This window comes from Drosophila bipectinata, chromosome 3L, assembly GCF_030179905.1.
Source record: "Drosophila bipectinata strain 14024-0381.07 chromosome 3L, DbipHiC1v2, whole genome shotgun sequence".
Classification (NCBI taxonomy): Eukaryota; Metazoa; Arthropoda; class Insecta; order Diptera; family Drosophilidae; genus Drosophila; species Drosophila bipectinata.
Window position 1 is genome coordinate 19,299,420 of NC_091738.1, and position 26,174 is coordinate 19,325,593.

At 42.2% G+C, this 26,174-nt stretch overlaps 4 protein-coding genes across 14 annotated transcripts in view; 2 read left to right on the forward strand and 2 right to left on the reverse strand.

The window, feature by feature from the left end:
• The first annotated feature begins 3,078 nt into the window (after window positions 1-3,078).
• Claspin (claspin) lies at window positions 3,079-7,286 on the forward strand. The gene is made up of 7 exons (XM_017252345.3): window positions 3,079-3,959; window positions 4,016-4,263; window positions 4,320-4,919; window positions 4,982-6,265; window positions 6,338-6,587; window positions 6,648-6,977; window positions 7,037-7,286. The coding sequence occupies exons 1-7, from the start codon at window positions 3,168-3,170 to the stop codon at window positions 7,154-7,156; spliced, it is 3,624 nt and encodes a 1,207-aa protein (XP_017107834.2). The 5' UTR covers window positions 3,079-3,167; the 3' UTR covers window positions 7,157-7,286.
• A 179-nt stretch (window positions 7,287-7,465) lies between these two features.
• PMP34 (Peroxisomal Membrane Protein 34) lies at window positions 7,466-9,895 on the forward strand. The gene is made up of 3 exons (XM_017252331.3): window positions 7,466-7,866; window positions 7,932-7,992; window positions 8,913-9,895. The coding sequence occupies exons 1-3, from the start codon at window positions 7,795-7,797 to the stop codon at window positions 9,725-9,727; spliced, it is 948 nt and encodes a 315-aa protein (XP_017107820.1). The 5' UTR covers window positions 7,466-7,794; the 3' UTR covers window positions 9,728-9,895.
• On the reverse strand, window positions 9,873-11,030 carry LOC108132773 (THUMP domain-containing protein 1 homolog). The gene has a single exon (XM_017252330.3). It carries the CDS (start codon window positions 10,990-10,992, stop codon window positions 10,018-10,020), a length of 975 nt encoding a protein of 324 aa, XP_017107819.2. The 5' UTR covers window positions 10,993-11,030; the 3' UTR covers window positions 9,873-10,017.
• Window positions 11,031-11,191: 161 nt separating this feature from the next.
• The window catches only part of Cip4 (formin-binding protein 1-like Cip4), a 35,054-nt gene continuing 20,071 nt past the window's right edge, over window positions 11,192-26,174 (reverse strand). For 2 of the 11 annotated variants that reach the window (XM_017252144.3, XM_017252152.3), the window contains exons 3-12: window positions 19,893-20,008; window positions 17,199-17,249; window positions 16,266-16,410; window positions 15,732-16,201; window positions 15,488-15,674; window positions 14,766-14,801; window positions 13,722-14,071; window positions 13,533-13,667; window positions 12,971-13,137; window positions 11,192-12,908 (exon numbers count right to left, since the gene is read on the reverse strand). In XM_017252144.3, the coding sequence (XP_017107633.2) occupies window positions 12,745-12,908; window positions 12,971-13,137; window positions 13,533-13,667; window positions 13,722-14,071; window positions 14,766-14,801; window positions 15,488-15,674; window positions 15,732-16,201; window positions 16,266-16,410; window positions 17,199-17,249; window positions 19,893-20,008 (1,821 nt within the window). In that variant the 3' untranslated portion in view covers window positions 11,192-12,744. The remainder of the gene's footprint in view (window positions 12,909-12,970; window positions 13,138-13,532; window positions 13,668-13,721; window positions 14,072-14,765; window positions 14,802-15,487; window positions 15,675-15,731; window positions 16,202-16,265; window positions 16,411-17,198; window positions 17,250-19,892; window positions 20,009-26,174) is intronic. The other 9 variants (XM_017252149.3, XM_017252148.3, XM_017252145.3 and 6 more) reach the window with 9 other exon arrangements.

Genomic DNA, 26,174 nt, shown 5'->3' on the forward strand with positions numbered 1-26,174 from the left:
CTTTGGCTCCAGTGGCCGCTTGATGGCTGCTGCGCCCTTTTTGCCATGTCTTCGTCTTGGGCCGCATAAATGGCGCTTAATTATTATTTTATGCATATGACTTTGGGGCCGGGATGGGGTCGGCTGGAAGTCGAGTGAAGTGGAGTCGACTCGAGCGTGGACGGAGCCTGAGTCATGCGCCATATATCACTTTCACTCGCCAAAAAAAAAACACAACAAAAATGGCCAAGCAAAAAGGCAAGAAATCTCAATCGGGCAACAGAAAAGCCAGACGTAGACAGCCAAAGGCGTGTCTGGGGCCAAGGAACAGCGTTATTACAAGCCGATCAGATCCGCTCTTTTGTGCAACAACTCCTTCGTGGACGATTTACATTTAATTGCGAAAGACAGTCCCGAGAGATCAGCCCCGGCATAAACTTCAACTTCAACATAAGATTACACTCGAACTTAAGATGGGATCCGAAAAGGCGATGAAAGGTCTTAAGTCCGGTCGATTGCATAAGCCACTCAGCCTTTGGCAAAAAGAAAAGATCTTTTTTAAATTTGTTTTAAAAATAGTCGGCATTGTGGAGATCTTAGGTATACAATGGCATTGTGCTTGCCATTGATCGAAATCCCATTTCGAATTCCCAGAGATTTCGACAGCGATCAATATTGATTGAAGACAGTTGGAAATTATGTGTATCTATCGGTTAGACTCTCCGTTTAGCACATGCTGGAGTGTTTTCACTTTCGTTTTGGGGCGATATTTAGTTGTATCTGTGGACTGTGCGTATGCAAATTAGGTAGCTACAGCGACAACAAGGCGCAGAAATACCGTAAGTGGCCAAAAGCAAAATCTCTGCTACAGATATGAGAAAAGATGCCGGAGTCGGGCTTACAGATACGGGCAGCAAGTTAACCGTTTTTATTTTTTTCGCCAAATGAAAGAGAAATTGTGTGCGGAGGTACGAAGCCAAAGTCTGTATTTATTTTTTATATATGCTAATTGGCAAGTTAGCTGGAGCTTAAAAACACAAATGCCTAACCCGTAAGCCATAAGCCAGAGTCTTATGATTTAATCGTGCTACTGGGGAATGTCTGGAAGTGGACATTTCATAGCTATTAAAGCTATGATTTCAAGATAGTGTTTTTGGGAGTTTTATTGATAGAAGGATAGATGGCGTTTCATTAATGGATGGATTGTTAAAAGTTATTAAGGAGAATAAAGCAAAAATTGAAATGATAAGCCTTATGGTGGTTTATAATCCACTCATTTCAAAAGAAACTCGTTTAGAAATTATTTTTGAAACTAATGGATATTCAATAATGATGGTATATTCGTTATAATATCCTGCAAACCCTTCTTTATGAACTAACCGTATTTGCTTTCCATTAAAGGGTATTACTAATTCACCATATCCCACTAATTTAACGACTGATTAAACCCATGCTGTGCTCGACTCTGCGAATATATTATAAATTTCGCATAGCGGAACCCATAAGATTCGTAAAATATGGCCATATGTGAGGTGCTTTCTTTTGAATCTTTCTAAGATTGGGTAACTTAAGGCTTTGTTGTGTGGGATTTTTAAGCGTTGCGCAATTTGCAAGGCTAAGATATTTTGGCCCCTTTCAGATCGAAGGCATTTGTAAAATGCATTAATCAACTAAAAGTTTGTTTTGTTTCTTTTTCGGGTAATCATGATCTAAGAAGGCCGAGATCATTGGAGCTTGAAGAGAGAAAAGCCGGAGGAATTTGACACCCATTAAAACGGTTCGGTCTCGGTTCGGTCTTTTGGGCTCTTCGCTTTTGCTTTCATTGAGAGCCGAGAAATCATCGTTAATTGAATATTAGGGTCTGAAGCGAGGTTAATGATTGCGGATTGAATACGATGCAGATGGCACTGGAACTGGAGCCGTTTATAATTGCATTTTAATGCTATTTATAGTATGTGTATAAGTAGCTCTCCTTTTGCGCTGGAATGGGCTATCATTAGCCAGTCGGTGGGTTACTGGTTACTTAATGACCCTCGGCCGAAAGACCTCCAGCCTTTCAGTCACTAAACTGTGAAAGAGAAATGCTCGTGAGCAAGAAAGAGATGCGGAGAAAGCATCTCAACAAGTGGTAGTGGCAACAGCAACATCATCGACCAGACGAAATCAAACCAACTGCAACAATTCGCTAACCCAAGAGCGCTAAAGAAAACCCACAAACAACAACAACGAGAACAGGTGAAACACACAGACACACAGGTGGGCCTGGGCATGTAAATCCGCTGGGTGATTACTTTCGATTGCTGTACTGCTGAAAGGTTGCTGCCGCCGCCGCTGATTTAGTTGATGTTGCTGCTGGGTATGCCGGAGTTGCTGCTGATTAAGTTGCCTGCTTAGATTTTTCATGGTGTTTGATTTGTATTTAAATAGTCATGTACGCTTCATAGACTAGCTTTTAGTATGCGGGAAATTCATCTTATGATTTAAAGATAAAAACAATCATTTAAAATCAGCTTAAAGTACATGTTTGTTAACCAATATATTAAGACTTTCGCCTGATTAGAGGCTAACTTTTACTTAAGTAGGAACATACTTTTAGTTTAATGCTACATAGTAATAGATTAGGATTTGTTGTAGTAACAAGATTAGGAATTTTTTAAAATTTCTGAGTAAAAAGTACTTTTATATATATAAATATTTTCGCAATGTATTTGTAGAATTTTTACAACTATTCTGAATTATTTACTTCCTTATTTTTAACTTCATTTAGGTATTATTTTTGAATCAAAATAAACGAATGTTTACGAAAAGTAAACTTAATTAAACTTAAAGTTTAAATATGGCGTATTTTGGAGTATTCTTAATATGGTATAGCCTTAAAAAAAATTAAATATTTTAAAGGATTTATTTTTTTTAAACAACTTTTAAATAATTAATGTTTCTTTTTTGTTAATTGTAAATTAGAAAAGATTACATTTGAATGAATTGCGAAAAAAACTTTTTACATTCTACATAAGTATGACCATGTTGGCGACTTCGAAAACTAAAAACGTCTTCCTGATGGTGTTTTCCAACACAGAGTTTATCATTTTGCGCCAAAAGTCGAATATGTGTGTGCGTGTGCGTGTTTAACTCGCAATCTGTTTTGGTTTATTATTATTAACAGAATAAAAACAAATTGACCCAGAAACATGAGCGAGTCAGTTGCAGAAACTGCCACTGCAGCAGAAAACGATGAGCTGGCGGACGACTCGATGGAAAAACTGCAAATGGAGGAGGAAGACGAAAAGAACGTGTCCGCCGAAGATTTATTGGGTGGCAAGAGTTTGATGATGTCGGACGACAGCGAAAATGAAGATGTAACTGTGCTACAATCCAGGAAAATCTCTCCCAAAGCCAGGCGCCAAAGGATGCTGGATAGTGATGAAGATGACGATCCTACATCGGTGGAAAACAAGGAGGAAGTCGCATCCAAATCAGACAAACCAAACGATCCAGAAAACCCAATGGACAGCGACGAAGATTCAACCAAACTGGAAAGGGAACAGGAGATAATATCTTCAAAACCCAAGAAGAAAATATCATCAATTGTAGATACGGATAATGAGGAGGAGCCGGAAAAGGAGCAGGCAAAACCTTCCAAGAAAGAAAAGAAAACAAAGCCTTCCAAGAAAATAAAGAAGCTATTGGACAGCTATGAAGGATCTGATAAAGAAGAGGAGTCGGAATCAAAACCACCCAAGAAAGAAAAGAAAAAGAAGCTGGAAAAGAAAAGAAAGCAGCGCATGGACAGCGAGAGTGAGGATGAAATCAAAAAACCCCAAAGCGAGGAGGAGTCTAGTCCAGCTAAAAATAAACTGAAAGGTCTTGTGGACTCCGAGTCCGAGCCAGAACTCAGCAATCCGGAAGAGGAAGCCGAAAGAGAGCCTGAAACCCCCAATGAGGAAATGTCTAAAAAACCCAAAAAAGCAAAAGAAATGAGGGTAATTTTCCTTTTAATTAGTAGTTTTTTTCAATCTTAACATAATATCTTCTCCAGGCATCTGCCAAGAAGGCACTAGACGGGATGCAGGCCATCCAAAGTGAGCAACAGCGTCTTCACCGTGAGGCTCACATTAATGTACCCTACCATCAGCCCAAGCCCAGGACACTGAAAGAGTTCCTAAGCCGAAGGACTGTAAATACTCCTCTAGCCACGGCATTAGCTGGCGGGAGTCCCATGCCGAACAAGCAATCTAGGAAGTCCTTGGGTCTGCGAATGACCAGAGAGGAACTAGAGGCCTATGCGTAAGTTTAATTTAAAGTAAAATAATAATTTTATTTTAATGATTAATAATATTTAGGAAATTAATGGATGCAAGAGCTAAAGAAGCTACTGAGTTTTTCAAATCCGAGTCCGAGCCAGAAGAGGAGGATGAAGACGAAGCAGATAACGAGGAACCAGTAGAAATGAAAGACAACCCAGGTGTATTAGACCAAGTGGAGGTTGTAACACCTGAAGCAGAACAACCAAAGGATGAGGCTGTCGAACCACCTTCCGAAAATTTTATAGAAGAAGTGCCCATGGAAGATGAACCTATTGCATCCACATCCGCTGCAGCAGCCCTGAAATTTACAGAACCCCTAGAAAAGAGTCCAATCAAGTCTCCCAACAAAGTCTGTCTGGTAACAGAGGTTGTGGAGCTGCCCAAGCTGGACTTGAGCACCATCAGCATAACACCGCCCTCCAAGCCGGCCACTCCTAAGATCAGCGAAGCTATTCGTAAGCTGAAGATTGAAAAAAGTTCGGACGTGAGTCCCTCGCTCAAGGGAGATACCAATATGGTGATAGATCTAGAAACGGGAGATATGTTCGCTAAGAAGCCAACTGGTGTGGATGATTTGTTGCAGCGACTCATGAAAACTCGAGAAGCCAAAAAACACAAAACCACAGAGACTGTGAAGTAAGTTTCCAACAATTAAATAAAAATCTGTCGTAATCTTAATATGAATCTTTTTTTTTTAGTATTCTTACCACTCAACATGGTAAGCTAGAGATGTCCAAGGTGAATTATCATCACCATGATGAGGAACCGGTGAACAAGGAGCCCAAGCCGGGGGCTGCTTACATAAAAATGCAGGAGCAGCTCAAGTCCCTGATTGCCAAGAAGCGCGTTGAAGAGCTCAAGAAAAAACAGGCCGAGGAGCAGGAGAAAATGGTGGAGGACGAAGAGGAGATGGATGTGGACGAAGAATACGAGCCGGAGGACAAACCTGGTCATGCAGAGGTGACCATAAACGACGACGAGGAAATCGTAGATAGAGAGGGAATTGAGGATGAGGAAGAAACGGAAGAGGTTGATGGTGTAGAAGAAAACCAAAGCGACGCTGAAGAAGATCCAGAGGTGGAGTCTGAAAAAGAGGAAGAGAGCAGCGACCAGGAAAGCGAACCAGAGCCGGAAACTCAAACCGGAAGGAAAAAGAACAGAATCATCAAAGCCTTCGTGGATGACAATTCGGACGAAGACGACTTGGACCTTCTGCAGACTCCCAAGCCATGTGGTGCTCCTCCCCTAACTGCTACTCAGCTCCAGCTTTCCGCCCAAAAACTCTTCGATGAGGAGGCGCGAAAAACGGCCAGTGATGAGGAGAACGAACTGCTCGATCTTTGCTCCGGTCAGTTCCCTCAGACCCAGATGGTTTCTTCCGCTGCACCATCGTCCATCGACAGCGCTCTAATCAGCCAGATACCCTTGACACCATTATATGGATCTACCCAGCCTCCAGATGAACTGGAGGGTCTCTGTTCGGGTACTTTCGCTACCCAACTTCCAGCTCCAACACAAAACGAAGAGGAAAAAGTGGATGCGCCAGTGGCCACTAAAATTGTGTCCAGTGATGAGGACGAGCCCAAGGAAGAGTTACCAACGACGGAGAAACCTCGCAGCAAGAAACTCACAAAGAAAAGGCAGAAGAAAGCCAAACTTGGGTTCTCTGATGATGAGGAAAGTGAGGACGAAGTTGAGGCCGAGGAATTGGGAGAAGCAAGTGATGAGGAACCAGCCGAAGAAATCCCGGAAACCTTCGTGGACTACGACTCCGAGGAGAATGAGATTGTGGTAGAAATGACGAAGAAAGATCGTAAACTCCGGGCATCCAATTTCGTGGAAAAAGAAGCCGAACTTTCAGAGTCCGAATGGGGATCTGCCGATGAGGATGAAAAGAATATGGATACCTATGATATAGAATTAGGAGATGAAGATCAGTTCGATCGGGAGCAATTGCGTAACGAACTAGGACAGATTCATGCGTAAGTGATTTATGATTAAGTGATAAAAGTAAAAGGTGTTTTTTTAAATAATACATTTTTCTTTGGTATTAGGCGAAAAATGCTTGACCAGGACATTCGGGAAGTACGTAAAATCAAAGAAATGCTGATCGAGGACGAGGAGGGAGCTGTGCGGCAGCGACAGTTTCGTTGGAAGAATGCAGAAAATGGGTTCAGCCTGGATGATCAGCGCCCTGAGGATGGAGAAGCCAACGAGGGCAGTGGCGACGAGGAGAACGAGCACTTGTGGCGCAAGATTCGTTACGAGCGCGAGCAGTTGCTCCTTGAAAAGGGCCTAAAACCGGTGAGGGAAAGAACACCCTTTTGTTAAATTGAATAATTTACTAAGATTCTTATATTATAGGAAGCTGCCTCCCCACTATCCTCCTCTACGATAAACACCAGTAGTCCTGTCAACACTATACGCAGGCTCAACATAATTACCAGCAAAAAGACCTCAGTTGAAGTGAAGAAGAGCTCCCCCTTCCTGATCTCAAAAACAGTCTCTGGAAAGCAGCAAAAGGGCCCGGTTCGAGGATCGTTTCTCATCCGCGACCAGGAAACCCTCTCCAAATTGGCGGGACTTACTAAAGGCTCTTCTGGAGAAGCAACTGGAGATGCTGCCACTCTATCTGTAAAAACTGCCAAAGCCAAGAACTTTGTATTCGCCACATTAACAGAGGAGGAACATGAGGTGGGAAATTACTTACTAATTTATTTTTATTCTTTTTTTAATATTTTAAATATTTTTAGAACCAAAAACGAAAGGCGGCTGATTTACTCAACAGCAGTAGCGAAACGGGAGTGAATTTTATGAAAAAGCCCAGGCTGGAACCTCGGAGGGAGAAGTGCCTTATCGACCAGCTCCTTTGATTGTTTAATACTAATTTTAATTTGCTAGCTTAAGTTTTATTTTTTAAGTAAATAAGTTTTTAATGTAAGCACTTTTAAATAAGATGATGCAATCATTTTTTCAATTTTGAACAAGAAAATAAAAACTAGAGTAGATTTCGAACCAAAAATCTTTATTAAAACCTTTAAATCAGAGAAATATATCCAGATATTCTTATATCAATATAAGAGTATATTTTCCTTTTTTTACAAATTTAAAAATAATTTCAAAATATATTTTTAGTATATTTTTGGGTGTAGAAATGGTATAATACTGCGACGCTGAAAATGCGGTCATACCGAAAACAATAATTTGCATTGCAGACCCCAAAAATATTTATTCAAATCAGTGAATATGTGAATGATTCATTTATTGAAAAGTATCTGTGATCCAGGAAGGCTCAAGTGAACGGCCGCTCCTCTGCGCCGCCTGACAACCCCAACCCAGCACGGCTCAATTAATCTAATCTCCGACAATCGCAGTCGCTGCCGCTGCCTAATTTTCAACGTAGAGAGCCAGGCAGCCGGGTTCCACTCAGACACAAGTCAGTAATCGCTTGCTCGAAGACGCCGCCTCACGTTGAAGACAGAACTCCTCGCCAGACGAACAAGTAGACACCATGGTGGCCCCGTCGAAGCTTAGCCAAGTGCTGAGCTACCAAAACTTCGTGCATGCCGTCTCCGGAGCCGCTGTAAGTGCTCAAATATTTGCCGGTTAAAGGTCAACACAGCTAATTTGCATTTCCACACTTTTCAGGGGGGCTGTATTGCAATGTCCACCTTTTATCCACTGGACACGGTGCGTTCCCGCCTACAGTGTAAGTAACCGCAACTATTGGTCAGATTGTAACTAATCTGAAGTGTGGATTCTAGATAAGAGGCCACGGTTGGGTTAAATACCTTCGGGCAAGTTCAAACTCCAACTTTAGAAAGTTTCTATTGATATGTTAACTCACAGAACTAATCGGCGGGGAGAGCTAATCCAATTTGGGAGGTATATTAAATATAGAAACCCTATCGGTTCTTGGGTTCTGGTGACGATTGGCAACATAGTAGTCGCTCCATATGATAGAATATTGGTGCTTATGTAGTATTAAACCATTTAATCTTTTTTATATCGGTCTCATACCGTTCGTAGATTCTTTTTTTTAATGGTTTCATAAAAATTAATTAGGCAAACATTTATCTTTCATTAAGGGCTCTTCGCGTAAAGTCTTTATAGAGCTGCTGAAATGTTACATGAAGATAAAGGTTTCAAATCGTATCTAATATTAGTTCTATTTTTTATGCTTTTGACTGAAATATTTATTTATTTAAAGACCCAAATTCTTTTCCATTTGCATTGGCAATTTCCAAAAAATGAACTTTGTCACAACCAATAAAACATATGGTACAGTACGTATTGGCTATAAAAAATGCAATATGTTTGAATAGAAACTTAAAATATTAACAACAAATGCAAAGCATTCATAAAATTTCCATTTAACACGTAATTAAATAATAGTAAATAATCATAAAATATTTTTCTAATTTCCACTGTACACAAGGTAAGGTTAAAAAGGGTTGTTTTTTTAAATTAAATAATTATCGTATCAGGGTTCAAGGCTGGGCAAACAGAAGTCTCAATACATATGCGTGACACATTGAATTAGCGATTTAGGCTGGTTCCACCTGAGATGTTCTCACTTTTAAAATCTCAAAGTATTTTCGTTTTAAATTCACTTTTCTTTGTTTTCAGTGGAGGAGTCCGGCGAGGTGCGGAGCACAAAGCAGGTGATCAAGGAGATTGTGCTGGGTGAGGGATTCCAGTCTTTGTACCGCGGTCTTGGTCCTGTTCTGCAGAGCCTGTGCATTTCGAACTTTGTCTACTTTTATACGTTCCACGCCCTCAAAGCGGTCGCCTCTGGAGGATCTCCGGCCCAGCACAGTGCCCTGAAGGACTTGTTCCTGGGCAGCATAGCTGGCATCATTAATGTGCTCACCACCACACCATTTTGGGTTGTCAACACGCGGCTGCGCATGCGCAATGTGGCTGGAACCTCCGACGAGGTGAACAAGCACTACAAGAGCCTAGTGGAGGGCCTGAAGTATGTGGCCAAGCGGGAAGGAATTGCCGGTCTGTGGTCTGGAACTATTCCCTCCCTGATGCTCGTTTCGAATCCCGCTCTGCAGTTCATGATGTACGAGCTGCTGAAGAGGAATCTTATGAGGTTCACGGGCGGCGAGATGGGCAGCCTGAGCTTCTTTTTCATCGGTGCCATTGCCAAGGCATTTGCCACGGTCCTGACCTATCCTCTGCAGTTGGTGCAGACGAAGCAGCGTCACCGAAGCAAGGAGGCCGACGCGAGGCCGTCGACCTCACACGGCTCCAAGCCAGCGCGCACAGAGAGCACACTCGAACTGATGATAAGCATATTGCAGCACCAGGGCGTTAGTGGCTTGTTCCGCGGCCTTGAGGCAAAGATCCTGCAAACAGTCCTTACTGCTGCACTCATGTTTATGGCCTACGAGAAGATAGCTGGCACCGTGGGCATGCTGCTAAAGCGCAACTGATTCAGAGGCTTCAGTCTAGTCTTGTAGTTTTAACCAATTGATCTGTAAAGTAAGCATACACCCCAAGCAACGATATACAAATATGTATGGAAACGGCAGCACGAAAACACTCCAAAGTTAGCCAATAAGGATACAAAATAAAGATATTAACAAATTATAAACAGCTAATCTTTAGCTGAAGCTTTTATTTACAGTTCGCACAGCAGGTAATGGGCAGTTTAGGTCTATCTATATCTAATGGGTGGATATATATTTAAATGTTACACTCTGGTCATTGTTTTTGATTTTTGCTAAGCCTCCTTGGCGTTGGCTTCTTCCTTAGACTCTTCCTCCTCCAAAATCTCTTCCGACTTCTCAGTTATTGGCTTGGCATCTCCCGACTCCTTAACATCTTCCACGGACGCCTCAGACTTTGACTCCCCCTCGCCGTTCGACTTCTTATCACTGGGATTGGCCAACTCGGCCAGATTGAACTTCTTACAGTCGAGGTAGTTGTCAATGACGCTGAGCAAGCACCATCCGCGCAGCACCTCAACTATGATCGACTTCTGGGCCTTCTGAAGATCCACCTTGTTGCCCACGTTCTTGGAGTTGACCAGCTCGGCCAATTGAGTAATGATCTGGTCGCGTTTGATCTGCTGGTTGTAGCGGTGATTAAAGATGATCCCATAGCTGGTGGGCTCCTTCAGGAAGTGCTTGTCGAAGAGTGCTCCAGCCGCCTCGATGATGTCCGTCATGTTGGCCCGGCAAACAGCTTCGATGGGAACCAAACGCAGCACAAATCGTGACATGGACTTCCCGGTAGCGGCTATATCCTGGACTATATGCTTGCCCAGAGTTACCGGATCCTCAAGAAGAGTGCGAATGAAGACGCACTTGTTGGTGCCAGTGTCCACGTTCTGGAATCGCACCTTGCGCGGCGCCATAGACTCGCGGCACTTGGCGGCCGCTGCCTCCAAGTCGTCATCATCATCGCTAGAGGGTTTCTTGGTCTGGCCTCCATCCTCCCCACCTGCTCCCGGTTCGTCAGGCTTCTTTTCAGCGTTTGCTTCGGGCTTCTCTGGGCCGTACAGCAAGTCAGCGTAGTGGTTCAACAGATTGTAGCACTCGCGAACACATGCCTTCTCGTTGATGTTGCACGTGGCGAAGAAACCGCGCTGGCCCGCCTGCAGAAACTGCTTCTTGGAGGACTGGAAGTACTTTTTCTTATTCTGCTTAAACTTGTGGTTGTTTGTCATTTTGGCTTTTTTTGAGTGAGGTTCCATAGAATGAAAGTTTCAGCCGGCTTGTAAAGTTCAAGAGTGGCAGTATACGGAGCGCCAAAAAACGACAAATCACTTGTCATTACTATACAAGTATGGTCACACCAAAAAGTTTTCTAACGATAATTCAAATTACAGTTTTTAAAATATTAAACCAGAGTAATAAAAACTAAAATTTGTAAATAAATAAAAATACCAACAATATAATTTTAGTTACTTTTATTATGCTGACAATTCTCACATACATTTGCCGTAGTTTCTTCACTTAAATTCAATTAATTTCCTTCCATTTGATGTAAACACTTTATCGTTAATACGTATCTGTGCCTGTTTTCAGTATCGAATTTAAAATTAGATAAATTTAAGAATTTTGGAATTGTTTATTTGCTGCGTCCGCACTAAGATTAGTTCATCATTCGTTTACATCCTTTATTTAACATAAGAAAACAGAATTCTTCAGTTTCAGTTGATTTCACACTTAAATGCTAAAGCATAGTAGCATAATATATTATGCGAAATGAAAGTACAAAATACACATGGAAAAGGCTGCAGAATACGATGTCTAACTAAAAACCTAACTCGCTAAAAACCTTCGCAGACTTCCGGTTTGCAGTTTTTGATTGTGGTCTACCGATATACTACAGTACAGTATATCCTTTTAAAATATTGTTTATAAATAAATTTATTGCAAAGTGGCGTTGAACATAACGAATGCAGCGCCGCCCGGCTTTGCTCTGACTTAAGCCTTAAATGTTGCATGAACTTAGATGCTAGAACTACGCGCTGCAGTATCCTCTAAACATAGTTGTGTGTGTGTGAAAATGTACAAGGCAAAGAGCAATACAAAATTATCATCAAATTAAAATTAGGAATTAGCATAGAGTGTGTAAAGTAAAATGTACAATTGTTTCTATATATAAACAAGCTAGCGCGTTCTTTGCTGCCGCAAATGCATATGCCCCATGTCATGCAAGATTGCCATAACTTTGGCCTACACATCCTTGAGTTGTGGGTGTGGTCCGGTGTGGTCGATGTCCTTTCTACGTCCTTTGCATATCTACCCTACTTTAGTGCATCACTTCGATGGGACGCAGTCTACCGCGTTTCCGTTGGTGGTCAGCCGGAAAGGCAGCAGATGCTCTCTAAGGCCAGAGCCGTGATTCAGATACAATAATTGTCGTCAACACATTTTCAAAACTGAGCTCGTTTATCAGCATTAGCTCTGCGGTTGGAAAACGTGTTTACAAGATTACTTTCAATGCCAGATGGCAGTTTAGTTTAGTTAAGTTTTTTTTTTTCTTCAATTTCTCACGTATTCAATTGCCATATAAATCTCGCTTCATATATATATATATGTATATAAATAGGTGTTATCATGATTGTTTTAGGTGAAGAGGGAAACTTTGCGGTGCTTACAATTAGGTGAGGTCTGCTCGTAGGTGCATAATGACTATAGTATTTATAGTATGATATAGCTTGCACTACCATAAGATCGACGACGATTAAAATCAAAGTAAATATACAAAGCATACAAAGGTTAAATGATTCGAACTTAGCTTAGGTCAAATGTACAGGGTTGGGTGTGGGTGTGGGTGTGTGTGTCCTTAGGTGGAGGAGGTGTATAGTATGGCTGTCCGAGAGAACGCAAAGTTATGACAAAAGTACACAAATAAATCGAACATACACAAATGTTTGCTGAGTAGGTAACATTTAAAACCGCCCGGCTAACTGCCCGCCCCAATAATATTCTTAATTCTAGGCGTAGAGCGTGCACTCGATGTAACTCGTGGGCACGAAGCCCTCGTCCCAGCCATTCGAGTTGTTTGCTCGCCGCACTCGCGTCCATCCGTCTCCTTGGTCGATTTCAATCACTTGCAGCTCCTCGCCCTCGTTCATGGGTATGCTGCCTTCGCTGGTGGCTGTGGGATATAGGATATAATATAGTTACTTTCGGATTAAGGCAGGATCTCAAAGTACCAACCTTCAAAGGGATACAAGGCTCGACATGTGCCCAGGGGTTGGAGAGCTTCCACCTCAGTTTCGTAGTAGGTATCCTCTCCTATTGCGTTCTCGTTGGCACTGCCCTGCCCGGATCCTGGCAGGGATGTATGTGAAGTGCCCAGACCACTCTCAGGACTTGCCGAACTGCTAGATTTCACCATGGAATAGGCAAAATGAAACGAAATATTTGAAGAAGTTGCAATACCATCATTATTAAGTGTTATCATGTACGGTGTAGAGCAGTAAGAAATCAAATATTAATCAAAAATCTACGAAATTAAATCAAATTTTGTATCCTTTGGCATATTGTGGACTTTCTGGGCAGTTATTGCTTTATAGGTTCGTGGATGGGAAACCGAAAATGAACCGACACCAAAGAAAATGCCACACACCAGGTGCTATGAGTGCAATGCGGAAATAAAAACCAGAGATTAGAACTGAAGAAGGCTACGATAATGTGTGGTCGAGTATGATGTACGATGTGGGGTGAGGTGGATATATATATATATTTATAAACATTGAACGTAGACTTATGAGTGTACCCGTTATTGTTATTATTATGCCCATTTTGTATTTGCGCCACATTATCCTCAGAATCTGACCTGCTTAAGCTGCCAGCATCGTCGGGCTGGTCGTCGCCATCGTCATGATGGTCATCGGCACTGCCATTGGAATGTCTACAAAAAATTATAATAATTAGCTCGAGTCTGGTTTTAAAAGAGTAACCCTACCTTGAGGTTCTGTGACCGTTTTGCAATTGATTGCGATTCGCCTGCGGACTACTGGTGGCCATCTGGACTTGGTTGGCCTTCTCCAAGAAGCCCTGGTACTTCTTCAGATCCACTTTCAGCTTCTCCAGCTTGTGTTCCGATTCGTTCAGTTGGCCTTCGACGGTCATGGGATTGCCCAGCGAGGAGTTCGCCTCATAGACGATCTTCATTTTCATCAGGCCGTCCCTGGCATTGGTTTCCTGGCCGATCTTCTGCTGCAGCTCGGTGATCTTCGCCTGCAGCTTCTTTCGTCGCTGGTTCGGTGGCAGATCGCTAAAGTCCTCCTTTTGTCCGTCCGCAGTCAGGGAGTTCTATGGGATATGAATAACAGTTAGCCGATTGTCTTTGAAAATTAAATATTTTGAAGAATGCAATGAGTACAATAGAAACAAGGACTAAAAAGACAGCACAGCAAGACATCCGCAAGGCACAACAACAGTGGCACGCAGTGAGTAAACAAAATTATTGATAAAAAAATAAAGGGAACAACGAAATCAAGAAACCATAAATGCTAATGTACTGATAATCCAATGACCCGCTTTCGATATCAATCGGAACCTGTTTTCGCATCAACAGGCCACTAAATGGCCCCATAAAGAACCAAATTATGGAAATGGAACGTAAGGGAAAACAATGTGATAAAGGCATTCAATCATGCGGAGGTATATCGAGGGCTAATGACTCAATAAAAAATAAATTCAAAATTAAAATAATTAAATAAATAATACAATGTGAGTGTGCTGCTATGACTTTCTGCTAGTTAGTTAACGAATTACTGACAAAGTTTCTTAAAAGTTTGCGTTTAATTGGTGATGGTTAATTTTAGAACTTGGCTAGAAGAGTTTAAGCCAAGATTAAAGTGAAAGTTGCGCTGGGACTATTAGTTATTGTGATTAGTATAGATAGCGAGGTAGTGTTGTTAGGTGGGCTAGTTAGAGCTAGTCTTAGTCTTAATCTTAGTTAGTTGTAGCAGAGAGAGATGGAGAGCTGAAAGAATCATCATACCTTCATGGTGATACAGGCTTCAATTATCTGCCGTTGCTATTTAGTTAGCGGCAGCGAATTGATTTAGTAATTTATTAATTGTAGGTTGTTGTGTTGTAGCACATGTTTGTTGGCGGTGTTGGGTGTTTGTTTCGTGTGGTGTTTGTGTGTGAAAAGCAGTTTTAATCATTTCAAAACCGAATACCGAATTGCAGCAACAAATATGTGTACAAAAGTAGAAACGAGGAGTTAATTAAATATAGTTCATAGAAGAAGCATTGGATTTGGTTGGCATTGTGAAGGGAAACTCATAAAGCAAAGCTGACACAAACTATTATTAAATGAGACACAGAACATGGCAAATGATGGTAGTATGGTAGTAGTCTGGTATTAGTGGAGTATGCATGGAGAGGCCGGGTGGACACTGGACACTGGACACTTGGTACTTACGGCAAGAGACAGAACCATGTCCAAGTTAAATAATAAATGGTAATCGAGAACGGAAAAGAGAGAAGACTGGATGAGTAAACCATAAGGAGGCACAAACCATAACCGAGACATAGCCTACGACTTATCGATAGAACACCGAAACTCTTCAAAACTAATCAAAAAGCGGTTGGAACTCAAGAGGCTGGTGCACTGAATGAAACAGACCGAGTGCGAGGTTAACTGAAAACTCTGGACCCTCTAGAGTCTAGAACTGGGTCCCGCACCTCCCTGCAAGTGGCCACGGAATCCCTTACCTTGTTGCTGCCGAATATGTTGAAGATGCCCACTCGCTTCTTCAGCTTGTTGGCGCTCATCGTGCCCCTCATCGTCAGGTGGTTCGCTGTCGGGTTGCTGTAGTGTGAGTCGTGCACGGCGTCGGGGTCGCTCTTGGACAGGTCCTCGAAGGGTATGTCCCTCGGGGGCGTGAAACCAGACTGGTATCTGCAAGGTAACATGGTTAGTTTGAGTCCTTATTCCCCTTCGAAGGTAGAACCAAACCTTTCTATGACTTTGCTGGAATCCTCTTTCTCGTCGATTGACTCGCCGGCCTTTACGATTCCCTCCATGCAGCGGGCAATGATGGGCGCCACCGAGGACTCGGCCTCCGCCGCCCCAATGATGAACTCCTTGAAGCCGCGGGTGCGCTTCTCGTCCAACTCCTGCAGCCGGTTGAGCACGGCGGGCAGCATCATGCTGAAGTGCTGCTGCTGCAGGTTGTTGGTCTTCTGCAACTGGTTGGCGTACTCGTTCTTGGCGTCGTCCGACTGCTGGATCTTGGTGGTCATCACGTTCTTGTACCGCTCCACCTCGGCCCGGCTCAGATTGAGGTCCATGTCGGCCCGCTTGTAGCTGTCCACGGCCTTCTCCGAGTCGCGGTAGGCCTTCTCGTAGTTCCGCTTGGCCCTCTCCAGCGAGGTTAGCTGTGTGTTGAGGTTCTGTTGCAGTGTGGCACCATCGCTAAGGCATTTCTGTGGAGAGAATCAGAGCTTTAGATAGGATTCGTTTGGGGATGATCACCTCTCAACCACTCACCTTGCGATCCTCGCGCAGGGTCTTCGAGAGCAGCGTCACACCCAGGATGATCTGGTTCTGCAGGGATTCTGAGACTATTTCGCGCTGTCCCGCCAGATCGCCCACCTCCTTGAGCACGTTGCGGAACGCCTGCATCGTTGTGAATCTGAAACGAGAGCATGGTAATGAGTGCGGCCTACTTGAAGATCTTGAGAAAAACCACATCGCTTGTTGGACATTCTGGTTTTTTTCAGTGCAGATTTCGGCTCTGTTTACACACTCGAGCTTGTCCAAAGTCAAGGGCCCGATTTATGGCGCTCGCGGACTGACGGAGTCGAACACGCGCTTTGGATCGCCCACGCGGCTCCGCCGGCCTGTCAGTCTATCATCGCCGTCCCTCAGAATGGCCACTCTATATGGCCGGCCAACGGGCATGAATTTATGGATCTGAACAGCTGAATAAGGCGAAGCGATTGGTATTTCATTACCAAGACTGCCATTCGGCAATAGGCTATGGCTGTGTATTACACACATGCCACACGTCTATTTGCGGGTCATGATGTCAGTTCTCCACTCTGGAGCAGATTTGCATGGCGTGTAATTAAAAACTGAGATTTCCAGACCACACGCATCCGTGTATTCGCGAAGAGAACTACTTGAAACCCTGGCCCAGCCCCAAGTGGATTTGAATGAAATGGAATGACACCAGGCACGCACAACCCCCCTATGTACCTAGTTGTGGAGGAATCTAAAATTTCCAGTCATGAGTTGATCCAACCAGATCGACATCCACTTAGCACGTTGCCAACAAATATGGCAAACAAACTGCACCAAACAACCGATCATTTTCCAAGACATTTAACAAGCGATGTGATGTGGGTAGGTAGGTTCCCCCCCCCAAAAATCTTTATATGTATGGTTAGTTTTTTTTATTTTTTTGGGGGTAATGCTTACTCATTGTCTTCCTCCTCCTTCTTTTTGGGCTGGTAGTTTTTCACCAGTCGCCTGCAATGAGAGAAAAACGAAAGGTACAAATTAAAATCACGGCATTAGTGAAACTTTGTATATGCCGAGAGAGATATAATAATAATAATAATACCAAGAGTGGTAAGTAAAGTAAAGTAAAGTAAAGTAAAGTAAGTAAGTAGTCAGTAGAAGCATTTGCATTAACACGGGGGCTTTTCATTTTGCGAGTGCTATTGCCAAGGCGGAGCACGCAAGAGATTTCACTGCGCGGCGCATATTAATGCTGTTTTCCTCGTGATTTTCATTTGAGGCTTTTGGGGCTGCTTTGTGGTCTAGTTGCTGTTCGAACTGGTGGTTGGCAGAGGTCTAGCTGGGGAGGCTCTGGCTACCAGTACACTGTGGGAAAAGTGCAGTAAATAGGTGCAGTAAATGGGAGATCATTGGCACTTGACTTTCAAAGCTGCCGGTTGTGGTTGCCATTTATGGACTAATTCTGAAAGAGAGTCTGTATATCTAGGATGGAAGAGGGCTGTAGATTGTAGTATCTAGTATCTGGTATAGAACATCTAGTATCTATTATAGGATATCTAAACCTAGTGATGTCTAAAGTATCTAGTATGGGCTATTGTTTCTTCTAAAGTTGATATTATTTTGTGTAGGAAATTGTATATCTCAGAGAAAGTAGTCAAAACCCCATATATCTAGACTAGAGTAGAGCATCTAGTACAGGCTATAGTATTTAGTACATCTAGTCTACTACAGTATCTAGTACACGCCTTTAATTAATGTCTATATTATAGTCCATATAAGACCGTCTATTTTCTAAAGGAAGTAATCTAAAAGTATACATATCTAGTCTGAGCTACAGCTATATATAATGGTATCTAGTATAGAATATCTAGTGTTTCCTATAGTATCTAGAATATTAATTTAGTCTACTATAGTCTAGTAAAGGCTATGAAATTCTCTATCTAAAAATAATTTCTTTTTCTTATGGGAAGTAATCTAAGAACCTATATATTTATTCTAGAATTGAATATCTAGAATACAGATTCTATAATATTATATCTAATATAGGCTACAGTTCAGCTGTATTATATGATATATTATACGGTGTGTATAGAAATGTTTATATCTCAAAGAAAGTAATCTGAAGCCCTGGGTCTATTACATAACTGGGTCTATCTATAAAGAAGTAATTTGAAATAAATAATTCCAAATATTCCGGTCTATATTATAGCCATTATAAGATAGAGTATTTCTCATAGAAGGAAATTAAGCCCCTACATACCTACATGTGTTTCTATATTGATATCTTAAAGAAAGTAATCTAAAACCCTATATATCTAGTCTGGAATAGTATACGCCATATAACCAGCTATATTATTTAGTATATTTAGTCTACTTTAGTTTTTATTGTGGTCTGCTTAGTATCTATTATAGTCTCTATATTTTAATCTACATAAGAAAGTCTACTTCTTATTACCTGCTCTATAAAACTTTTATATATTTACTTCCGCAAAAATCTTTATATCCAGTCTAAACTGTACAATATCTAGTACTTTCTTTATATTATAATCTACATCTTATAGACCCCTTCTACAACCCGCCTTTATTTTTCCCAATGTACCTCTGCAACCGAACCCGCTAGCCACGTTAGACGCGTAATGATAAAGTCATTAAAACAAGTCAAGACAGTAGCTCCCAGCACTATCAGGGGCCACAGTTCAGTCTCTGGCAGTCATGTACCAGCAGCGGAGTCATCAAGCTCCGAAGCTGCGACTCATTGTGGGAACCTGGCAGCCAGTGAGAAGCCAGCGATGCCCCCGCCACTACCCCAACACCCCTGATGCGATCTGCCGCCTGGGTCTGCAACACCTTGACGGCAACATAATCTCTGCTTAAATTAAACAATTATGACGAGCCGACATCGGCCCACGCCACTACGCCACTACATTGGGCAATTGTGTGAGAGAGTAACCCAAGCCTAATCCCATTATAGCCCCACATGTCCAGGGCCCTGGTCAGTCCAGATGCGAGAGGGAGGAGGACGGAGATGGGGACGGAGTCGCGTGTCAATTGCGTGGGGCAGGTCGTGGTTTCTCGGGTGTCACTCAATTTAGTGAAATTCTCCACATCCAGGAGGGGTTGCTGGCCGGGCTCTGGCTCTGGCTCTGGCGAGGTGTGGTTCTCTTTCGGCGATAATTGAAATGCGCCACAAGTACATAAAGCCAACAATGAACACAATTAACTATTTACGATTATTGTTTATGGCTTGTTCTGTCGCCGGACGAAGGCCGCAGAAAATGTGAAAGACAAAAGGCTTGAATTAAATACGTCTTAAGCTTTAAAATAAAAAAATATAACCATAAATTGGATATTTAATAGTGGGCTATACAATGCACTTTCTTGGCAGGACCGGAGCCTGCTTACTGGACGACCTTGTGCCGATTTCTTGGCCAAAAGCAACAGCTTTTGTTATTAACCGAATTTACATTAGTGAGAACATTTTTGTTTTGGCAGCTGCCACAGCTGCAGCCGCAACATGCCACAAATGGGTGAGGCATCAAGCAAGTGTCTAAAAAATATCTATATTTAATTGGCCATTTGTTGAGGCCATATAAGGTTAGATGCCTTAAAAGTAAAAAAGTTTAAAGTATTTTAAAAGTTTAGTAAACTCACCTCAACTTGCCGGCGTACTCCGCCTCTATGGCCACACGATCCCGCAGAAAGCTGGCATATCTGTCCAGGCCCTCGATGCCTTTGTGTGTGTGTATCGCCAGATTATCGTTTTGATCCTGAAAGTGGAATAAACACATGGAATTGATTAGAAACAGAATACAGACTATAGAATACAGAAAAGCTCTATTAATGCCACTTGACATTGAGCCAACACAACTGCGTGGCGGATCTCGATAAAAATGAACCGAGAATGCGAAATTAATCCAATTTTTTAATTAGCTGGCGTGGAATATCTGAAACTGCGTAGAAAACAAATGGAATTCACTTATAGATGCCAAGATGCCATAACAATAAATCGATTTAGCTGAAACGGTTGAAAGACTTTCAAACCAGCCAGCCAAAGTGGTTCATTAGGCTTATGAAGTCAGTCTAAAATTAGTCACTGCCACTAGTTGACAATTATAGAGGGTATTTGCTGGGAAATCATAACTCCACAAATGACACAAATACGGGCAGTCACTTCCTCCTCGTCGGGTGTTGTGACATAATTGGCATTTCTCTTTCTTTTCTCTGTTAGCCATCATTGTTGGCAATTGGCAACACTTTTCAATACACTCGCTTGTCAATGGAGGGCTAACAACAATCAAAACAAACTGCGCTCCACTTTTGATTTTATTTTCGCACGCAGCCCGAGTCGGACATGGCCCAGAGACATCAAAAGAGGCTGCCGTTTTGGCCCACTTTGCCGCCAATCACGCCCCCAAACGCAATCGTTAGCAGATTTGAATTTCAAGTAAAAAAATCATTTAAAAACACAGCCAGCAACGTGGCCGTTTTGCATTTGAAGTTCAGGCCAATTACATAATGAAACCCAGTCCCAGTTCCGATCGTGGCGCCCAAATGAGCTCTAAACTCTCGAAAATTCACGTTATTATGGCTCTTCTTGTTTTCGGGCCTTGCCAAATTTGGTAAATTTGGTAATTTTGTTTCAATGTTCGCTCTGTCGAGAGCGATTATATTAATTTCTTTCGGTTAACAAGGTTGCCTTATCCCCTGCCTTTGTGATCACCGATCAGTGCTATTTGGCAACATCTTTTGGGTTTCGGAAATTAAAACAATCCCCAATTACGCTGCCAATAGCCATTAAACGAGTGCGTTTGTAGAATCTATTTGTTTTTAATCGCGGGGTTAGTTGCGTCACACAACTTTCACCTCACCCGCTTCAAGGTGCGGCCGGGGCAGGCAAGGCAATGAAAAGTGTTTTTCGGAAAAGTGTTTTTCGCTTTTTTCGGAAAAGTGCCGGCCAGGAAGGTTCGCTTGAAATGTCAAGCGAGGAGCTGCAGTAATTGAGTTGCAATACCCGAGGGCGTTGGCTCTCTGGGCATGTACGATGTGGTACATGTGGTATGTGGGTGGTTGCCAGCAGGACTCGACTCGGACCCGAAACAGGGACTATAAACTATAAACTATAAACTAGGCCTGTCAGTTGGTTGCCCTGGGAGCTGGCCCGCTTATATAATTGAGTGTTTGATGCACAGAATGGAATGGGAAGTGTATATTTTTATAGGGATTTGAAGTACCTTTAAAGAAGTGGTTCATATCACATCTTAAAATAATATTCAAACATCTTAAGCTGTTAGATTATGGTTAGAATATACTTTTTATTTTCATGTATTTATTTTTATTTATGTATATTCCCTTTTGGTAATATCTACAAAGTATCTCTACACATTAAGTTTTTTGTTTATTTTTCATTTTTCCCAACAAAGTTCCTACCTCAATACATTCATGTTGGATGTTGGATGTTGGAAAGCGTAAAATGATTCGACATACCCCATTTTTAAATGTATTTAACCTTTACTGTGTATAAAAAAAATTATGCAAACTTTTCAACTTATGTGGCAAGCTTATTCGAGGAAATCGATTTTTGAATAAAAGTGGAACAACAACAGAAATGAGATAGGTGTTGATATACTAAAGATTCTAATAAAATATTACAGGTACAAAAGGTAACACCTACCAATTTATAAAAAAGAAACTTTTTTTTAAATTCAACCTTTCATTGATCAAAACAAAATTATTGTACAATGTAGTTAGAGAGAACAATTATAGATAACATTATGTGTTTTTATTATAATAAGGAGGCCTTCTATAGGAGGCGAAATGAAACCTTGTCGCAGTTTAAGGGTAAACAGAGCAGTTGTTAGTCAACACTGTTTTATTCAAAATCTGTCAATCTGTCAACTATATTTGTCGACGAGACTATCTTGTAAATAGGTATTATGTTATGGCTATAAGTCTAAGATCACTCATGTGACTAAGTAGGTTAGGAAACTACGCTAAGAAATGGCTAAAAGAAAATAGTATTTCTGAAATACATTTGAAACTATAAATATTTTCTAACAATTTTCAAAACTATATGCTATATGCTACTTTATTTTAATAACTATACCCGGTAGTATATAGACCTGTATTTTTAATACAAAGATATACATAAATCCAATTTGTTTGAAATATTATTTCCCCTGTAGCCTTTCCATCAAACAAACTCAACTCCACTCAACCCAAATCGAATCAAATTAATTTACTTTTCACAGTAACACAGTTCGGTGGTGCGCTTGCGCAATATTGCAGCGCCCCGACGGCGGGAAATTGTTTTTCCAATTGATCTGCCACGACAGTCCCACCTATATTCCATCCACTCACAGCCACCCAATCCATTCCAGAGGCTGTGTGCGTGCCAGTTTGGACCGCCAGTCCGCCCGAGTCTGATTAAATGGAATGGCAAATAGCCGGCCGTTTGTCGATGTTTGCAGGAAAGTTGCCATTAGCGCCATTGATTTATATAAATGTTTAATGATAGGCCAGTGAGGCAGTGAGGCATATGCACATGCATTGATTAAGACCCGACTTACGAGGTGAGAAAGGAATGTCTCTGGTTAGATCGATCGATCGATCAGCGACTGATTAGCGGGAATGTGGGAAGCACTTATGCTGCTTGGATTTCTATGGATGCCCTGGGATCGGAGGCCGAACATGATCGCCGAGCTCATCGCCGCGCCAGCGGGTCGGTCTGACATTGATAGACGACTCTCGAGGTTATTTTGCCAATCGGATCGCATTGCCGACCTTGACCGGATCGCGGGAGAGATCAGCCAAGTCTATTCGCAAATAAGGAGCGGACCAGATCGAGGTGTAGCTGGCACTTGATGAGGGTCTCCATTTCTCTTCAGTCTTGCCCCCCAGGTTAATGACATCGAAGACACATCTTCGAAGACTGGCATTTAAATAATATTTATTTATTTGAGAGCCAAAGCCGGAAGATTAATGTCGCAGCCTCCAAAAAGATGACTGCCTGGCTGGCCAACACTAACTAGCTGGCTAATAAATCATGGCGAAAGTTTTCCATGATGTGGAGGCTTCATCAGATGTCACAGACTTTATTAGTAGAAGGCCCCAATCCCGAAACGCACCATCCACCAATCCCGATTCCCAGCCCCACGCGACTTTCACTTGGAGCGAGTTGGTTCATCAACCAAAGTGTGGCCATAAGAATGTAGCTTCAGAGGAGGGCAAGGGAAGTAACCCCTCGAGGAGACAAACAAAAAATAACCATCCAAACAAAACAATGACAATAAAAAGCAATAAAGAAATTAACAAATTGCCGGCAAGGGGCGGAGGAGAACACTGAAAAGTGTTAAATTCGATTGAAGATTGTCATCGATTGTATTGTGATATTGAGGGTTTGGGTTTGGGTATGGGCCCTACTCCTATGCCATGGGGAGTACTGGCGAGCAATCAGAGGCGAGGAATGCGAGTGCCACACTCTGTGGGTCAAGATTGAGGGCTGATCCGATTGATTAAAGGCATTTGTCGCATTGTTTTCCTCATCGTGGCTTTCCATCACTTGAATCACTCGATTCGGTATTCGAGTTGTGCTTCCAGAGACTCGTGACATTCGATCAAGTCAAGGAAAGTGAAGAAAAAGTGGAACGGGGACACAACCCATATATATTTTTATAAAAAACGATAATCGAAGAAAGCTTTGTGATTTATTGTTTATAGGAAGTGGTATCAGTTATCAAGCTAAGCCCTAAAAAAGAGGTTAAGCAAATAGATTATTATTCCAAATAAGAGATATAGATACTATTGCAGGCTTGATCATCTATCGCTTATGGGATGCGGTTATCGGAAACCACAAACCCTATAGGCTTAAGGGCTCTCCAGTATCTATGATAGCTGATCCAGATAATAGCCTATATAGCCCTGGACTAACCACTATAATCAGGCCGATTGCACAACAGTGTGGCAGCTTTCAGCTTGCAACCAGCAACGGTAAAGGGAAATCTCCCAATGCCTGTCAATGCACTTTGCCTCGCACTTTACATAACAACTACTGGCTGGGAGTTGCATTCGGCGGCCCAAGAGACCCACGAGGGTGTCAAGTGAAGCAGAAAGCGTTGTCTGGCTGTACTCTGTCCCTTTCCACCCCACAGCAACCTTGCCCAGACCTCCATATCTCTCTATATCTGCTTCGATCGGGGGCCAGTACTGACATTATGGTTCCTGTTTGCATTACAATTGCAGGAGGGCACTCGACCAGAAAGACCGCCACCGGCTTCCTTTGGCTTTGTTTCTCTGTCTGTGTTAGTTGGAGTGATTAGGAGAGAGACCCAGTTCGGACGACCGACTAACCGAGCTAGTCGCATTTTGTTTTCAAACCGAAAACTGGGTAACAAGTGCGCGGCAGTGGTTGGGGGCAACTTTTTGTTTTGTTTTGTGGATTTGGAAGCCATAGGCAACGCTTTTCAAAGCAAAACAGGGTGGACTTGGACTAACTAGTAACTGAAACTATAATTAATCATTAGACACCACAAATATCTATTTTTTAATGAAGTTTTTATGTTTATTTTTTAACAAAATGTCTATAAATTCTTGGGAAACAACGGATTCTGGTCATGGAAGTTCCGCAGCACGCGTTCTTCTTTTTTATCTGCAACGGACGTGGCACGCAAACAGCAGCAACATGGACAGCATATACTGATAACCATTGGAAGTACATAAAAAAAAAATACATATATACATATGTACATATACTCTATATAGTCCCCTTGTCGATACTGAAGTTGACCGCCCGGCATGACTCCGCTGCTCCCAGTTGACAGTTCATACACGACGATGATGTGCCCCCGGTGACTGCAACATGCAACTTGTGTCTATTGGCTTCCGCCACGCCCCTTTTCGATGCCCCCCCCCCTCGAGTGCGTGTTGGTGTTGTTTTTGCCTGACAACGTTTGGCGGCACCTTTGTTTGTCGCAGCCAGCATGACGGCCATTAATGAAAATGTTGAATGAGAAAGCTTCACTAACTCTTGAATATTATTTTTTTAATATTTTTCCATTAGCTTAGGTGAGAGTTTCGAGCCTCCAAAGGCAGTTAACCTAACAAATATACCTCTGAGAGAAGTATCTTTCAATCTATAATATAATTTCAAGATACATCTATCAAACTCCCCCTAAGAGTCGGTTTTCCACCAAGACAATGGTTGGGAAAAAGAAGCCACTACTCCTGACCCGTTTCCTTTCATTTCCACTCCACACGTCTATTTATAAGCCGCTTTTCTGCCCATTTTCAGGTAATTTGCTGTAACGATTTTCCGCCTGAATAGAAAATGGAAAACTCTTTCCAGGTCGGCTCCCATTCGAGTCTATATTTACATGTCGGTTGTCGGTTGTTGACAGTGGGAGCCCAAAATTAGCACATTAACCCATTGGCGGCACACTATTGATTAAATAACTCTTGAGGGCACTTTTTCGCACAAAATCGATAGGGGGGTCGGGTCTGTCCAATTAGATTTTAGAGAAATAGTGGTAGTACTTCCCACGAGACGCATTCCATTCATAAGAGCAGGCATATGCCTTGGTCTAGGTCTTGTAAGTGGCTGACAAATTACAGAAACTTGATAATTACACAATCGTGCAACCGAATGAATAAATCAAACACCGCCAGTTGGGTTAAACAGTTAAAAAATGTGGAAAATCAACAGCTGAAGCTAGAGAACCGAAAGCGTTAGGAAGCTGAGATCTGGCCAGAAGCCAGTGCCAACAGGAAGCATTAAACATTAACCAAAAAAAACTACACACTATATGCTTATATATATATATGTATATATTTTTCAGGTATCGTGTGCAAACCGTTAGCCCAGACACCGCAAACTTGTAATCATAAAAATAGTTGAGCAACATCGTTCAGTTGAACTTTAACTTTCAACGGATGGAGCTG

Excerpts from the sequence above, each read along its gene's own strand:
- Claspin (XM_017252345.3), top strand. The coding sequence starts at position 3,168 with ATGAGCGAGTCAGTTGCAGAAACTGCCACTGCAGCAGAAAACGATGAG. Across the intron at positions 3,960-4,015 it reads AAAAAGCAAAAGAAATGAGG|GCATCTGCCAAGAAGGCACT; the intron begins GTAATTTTCCTT and ends TATCTTCTCCAG. Across the intron at positions 4,920-4,981 it reads AAAACCACAGAGACTGTGAA|TATTCTTACCACTCAACATG; the intron begins GTAAGTTTCCAA and ends TTTTTTTTTTAG.
- PMP34 (XM_017252331.3), top strand. The coding sequence starts at position 7,795 with ATGGTGGCCCCGTCGAAGCTTAGCCAAGTGCTGAGCTACCAAAACTTC. Across the intron at positions 7,867-7,931 it reads ATGCCGTCTCCGGAGCCGCT|GGGGGCTGTATTGCAATGTC; the intron begins GTAAGTGCTCAA and ends CACACTTTTCAG. Across the intron at positions 7,993-8,912 it reads GGTGCGTTCCCGCCTACAGT|TGGAGGAGTCCGGCGAGGTG; the intron begins GTAAGTAACCGC and ends CTTTGTTTTCAG.
- LOC108132773 (XM_017252330.3), bottom strand. The coding sequence starts at position 10,992 with ATGGAACCTCACTCAAAAAAAGCCAAAATGACAAACAACCACAAGTTT.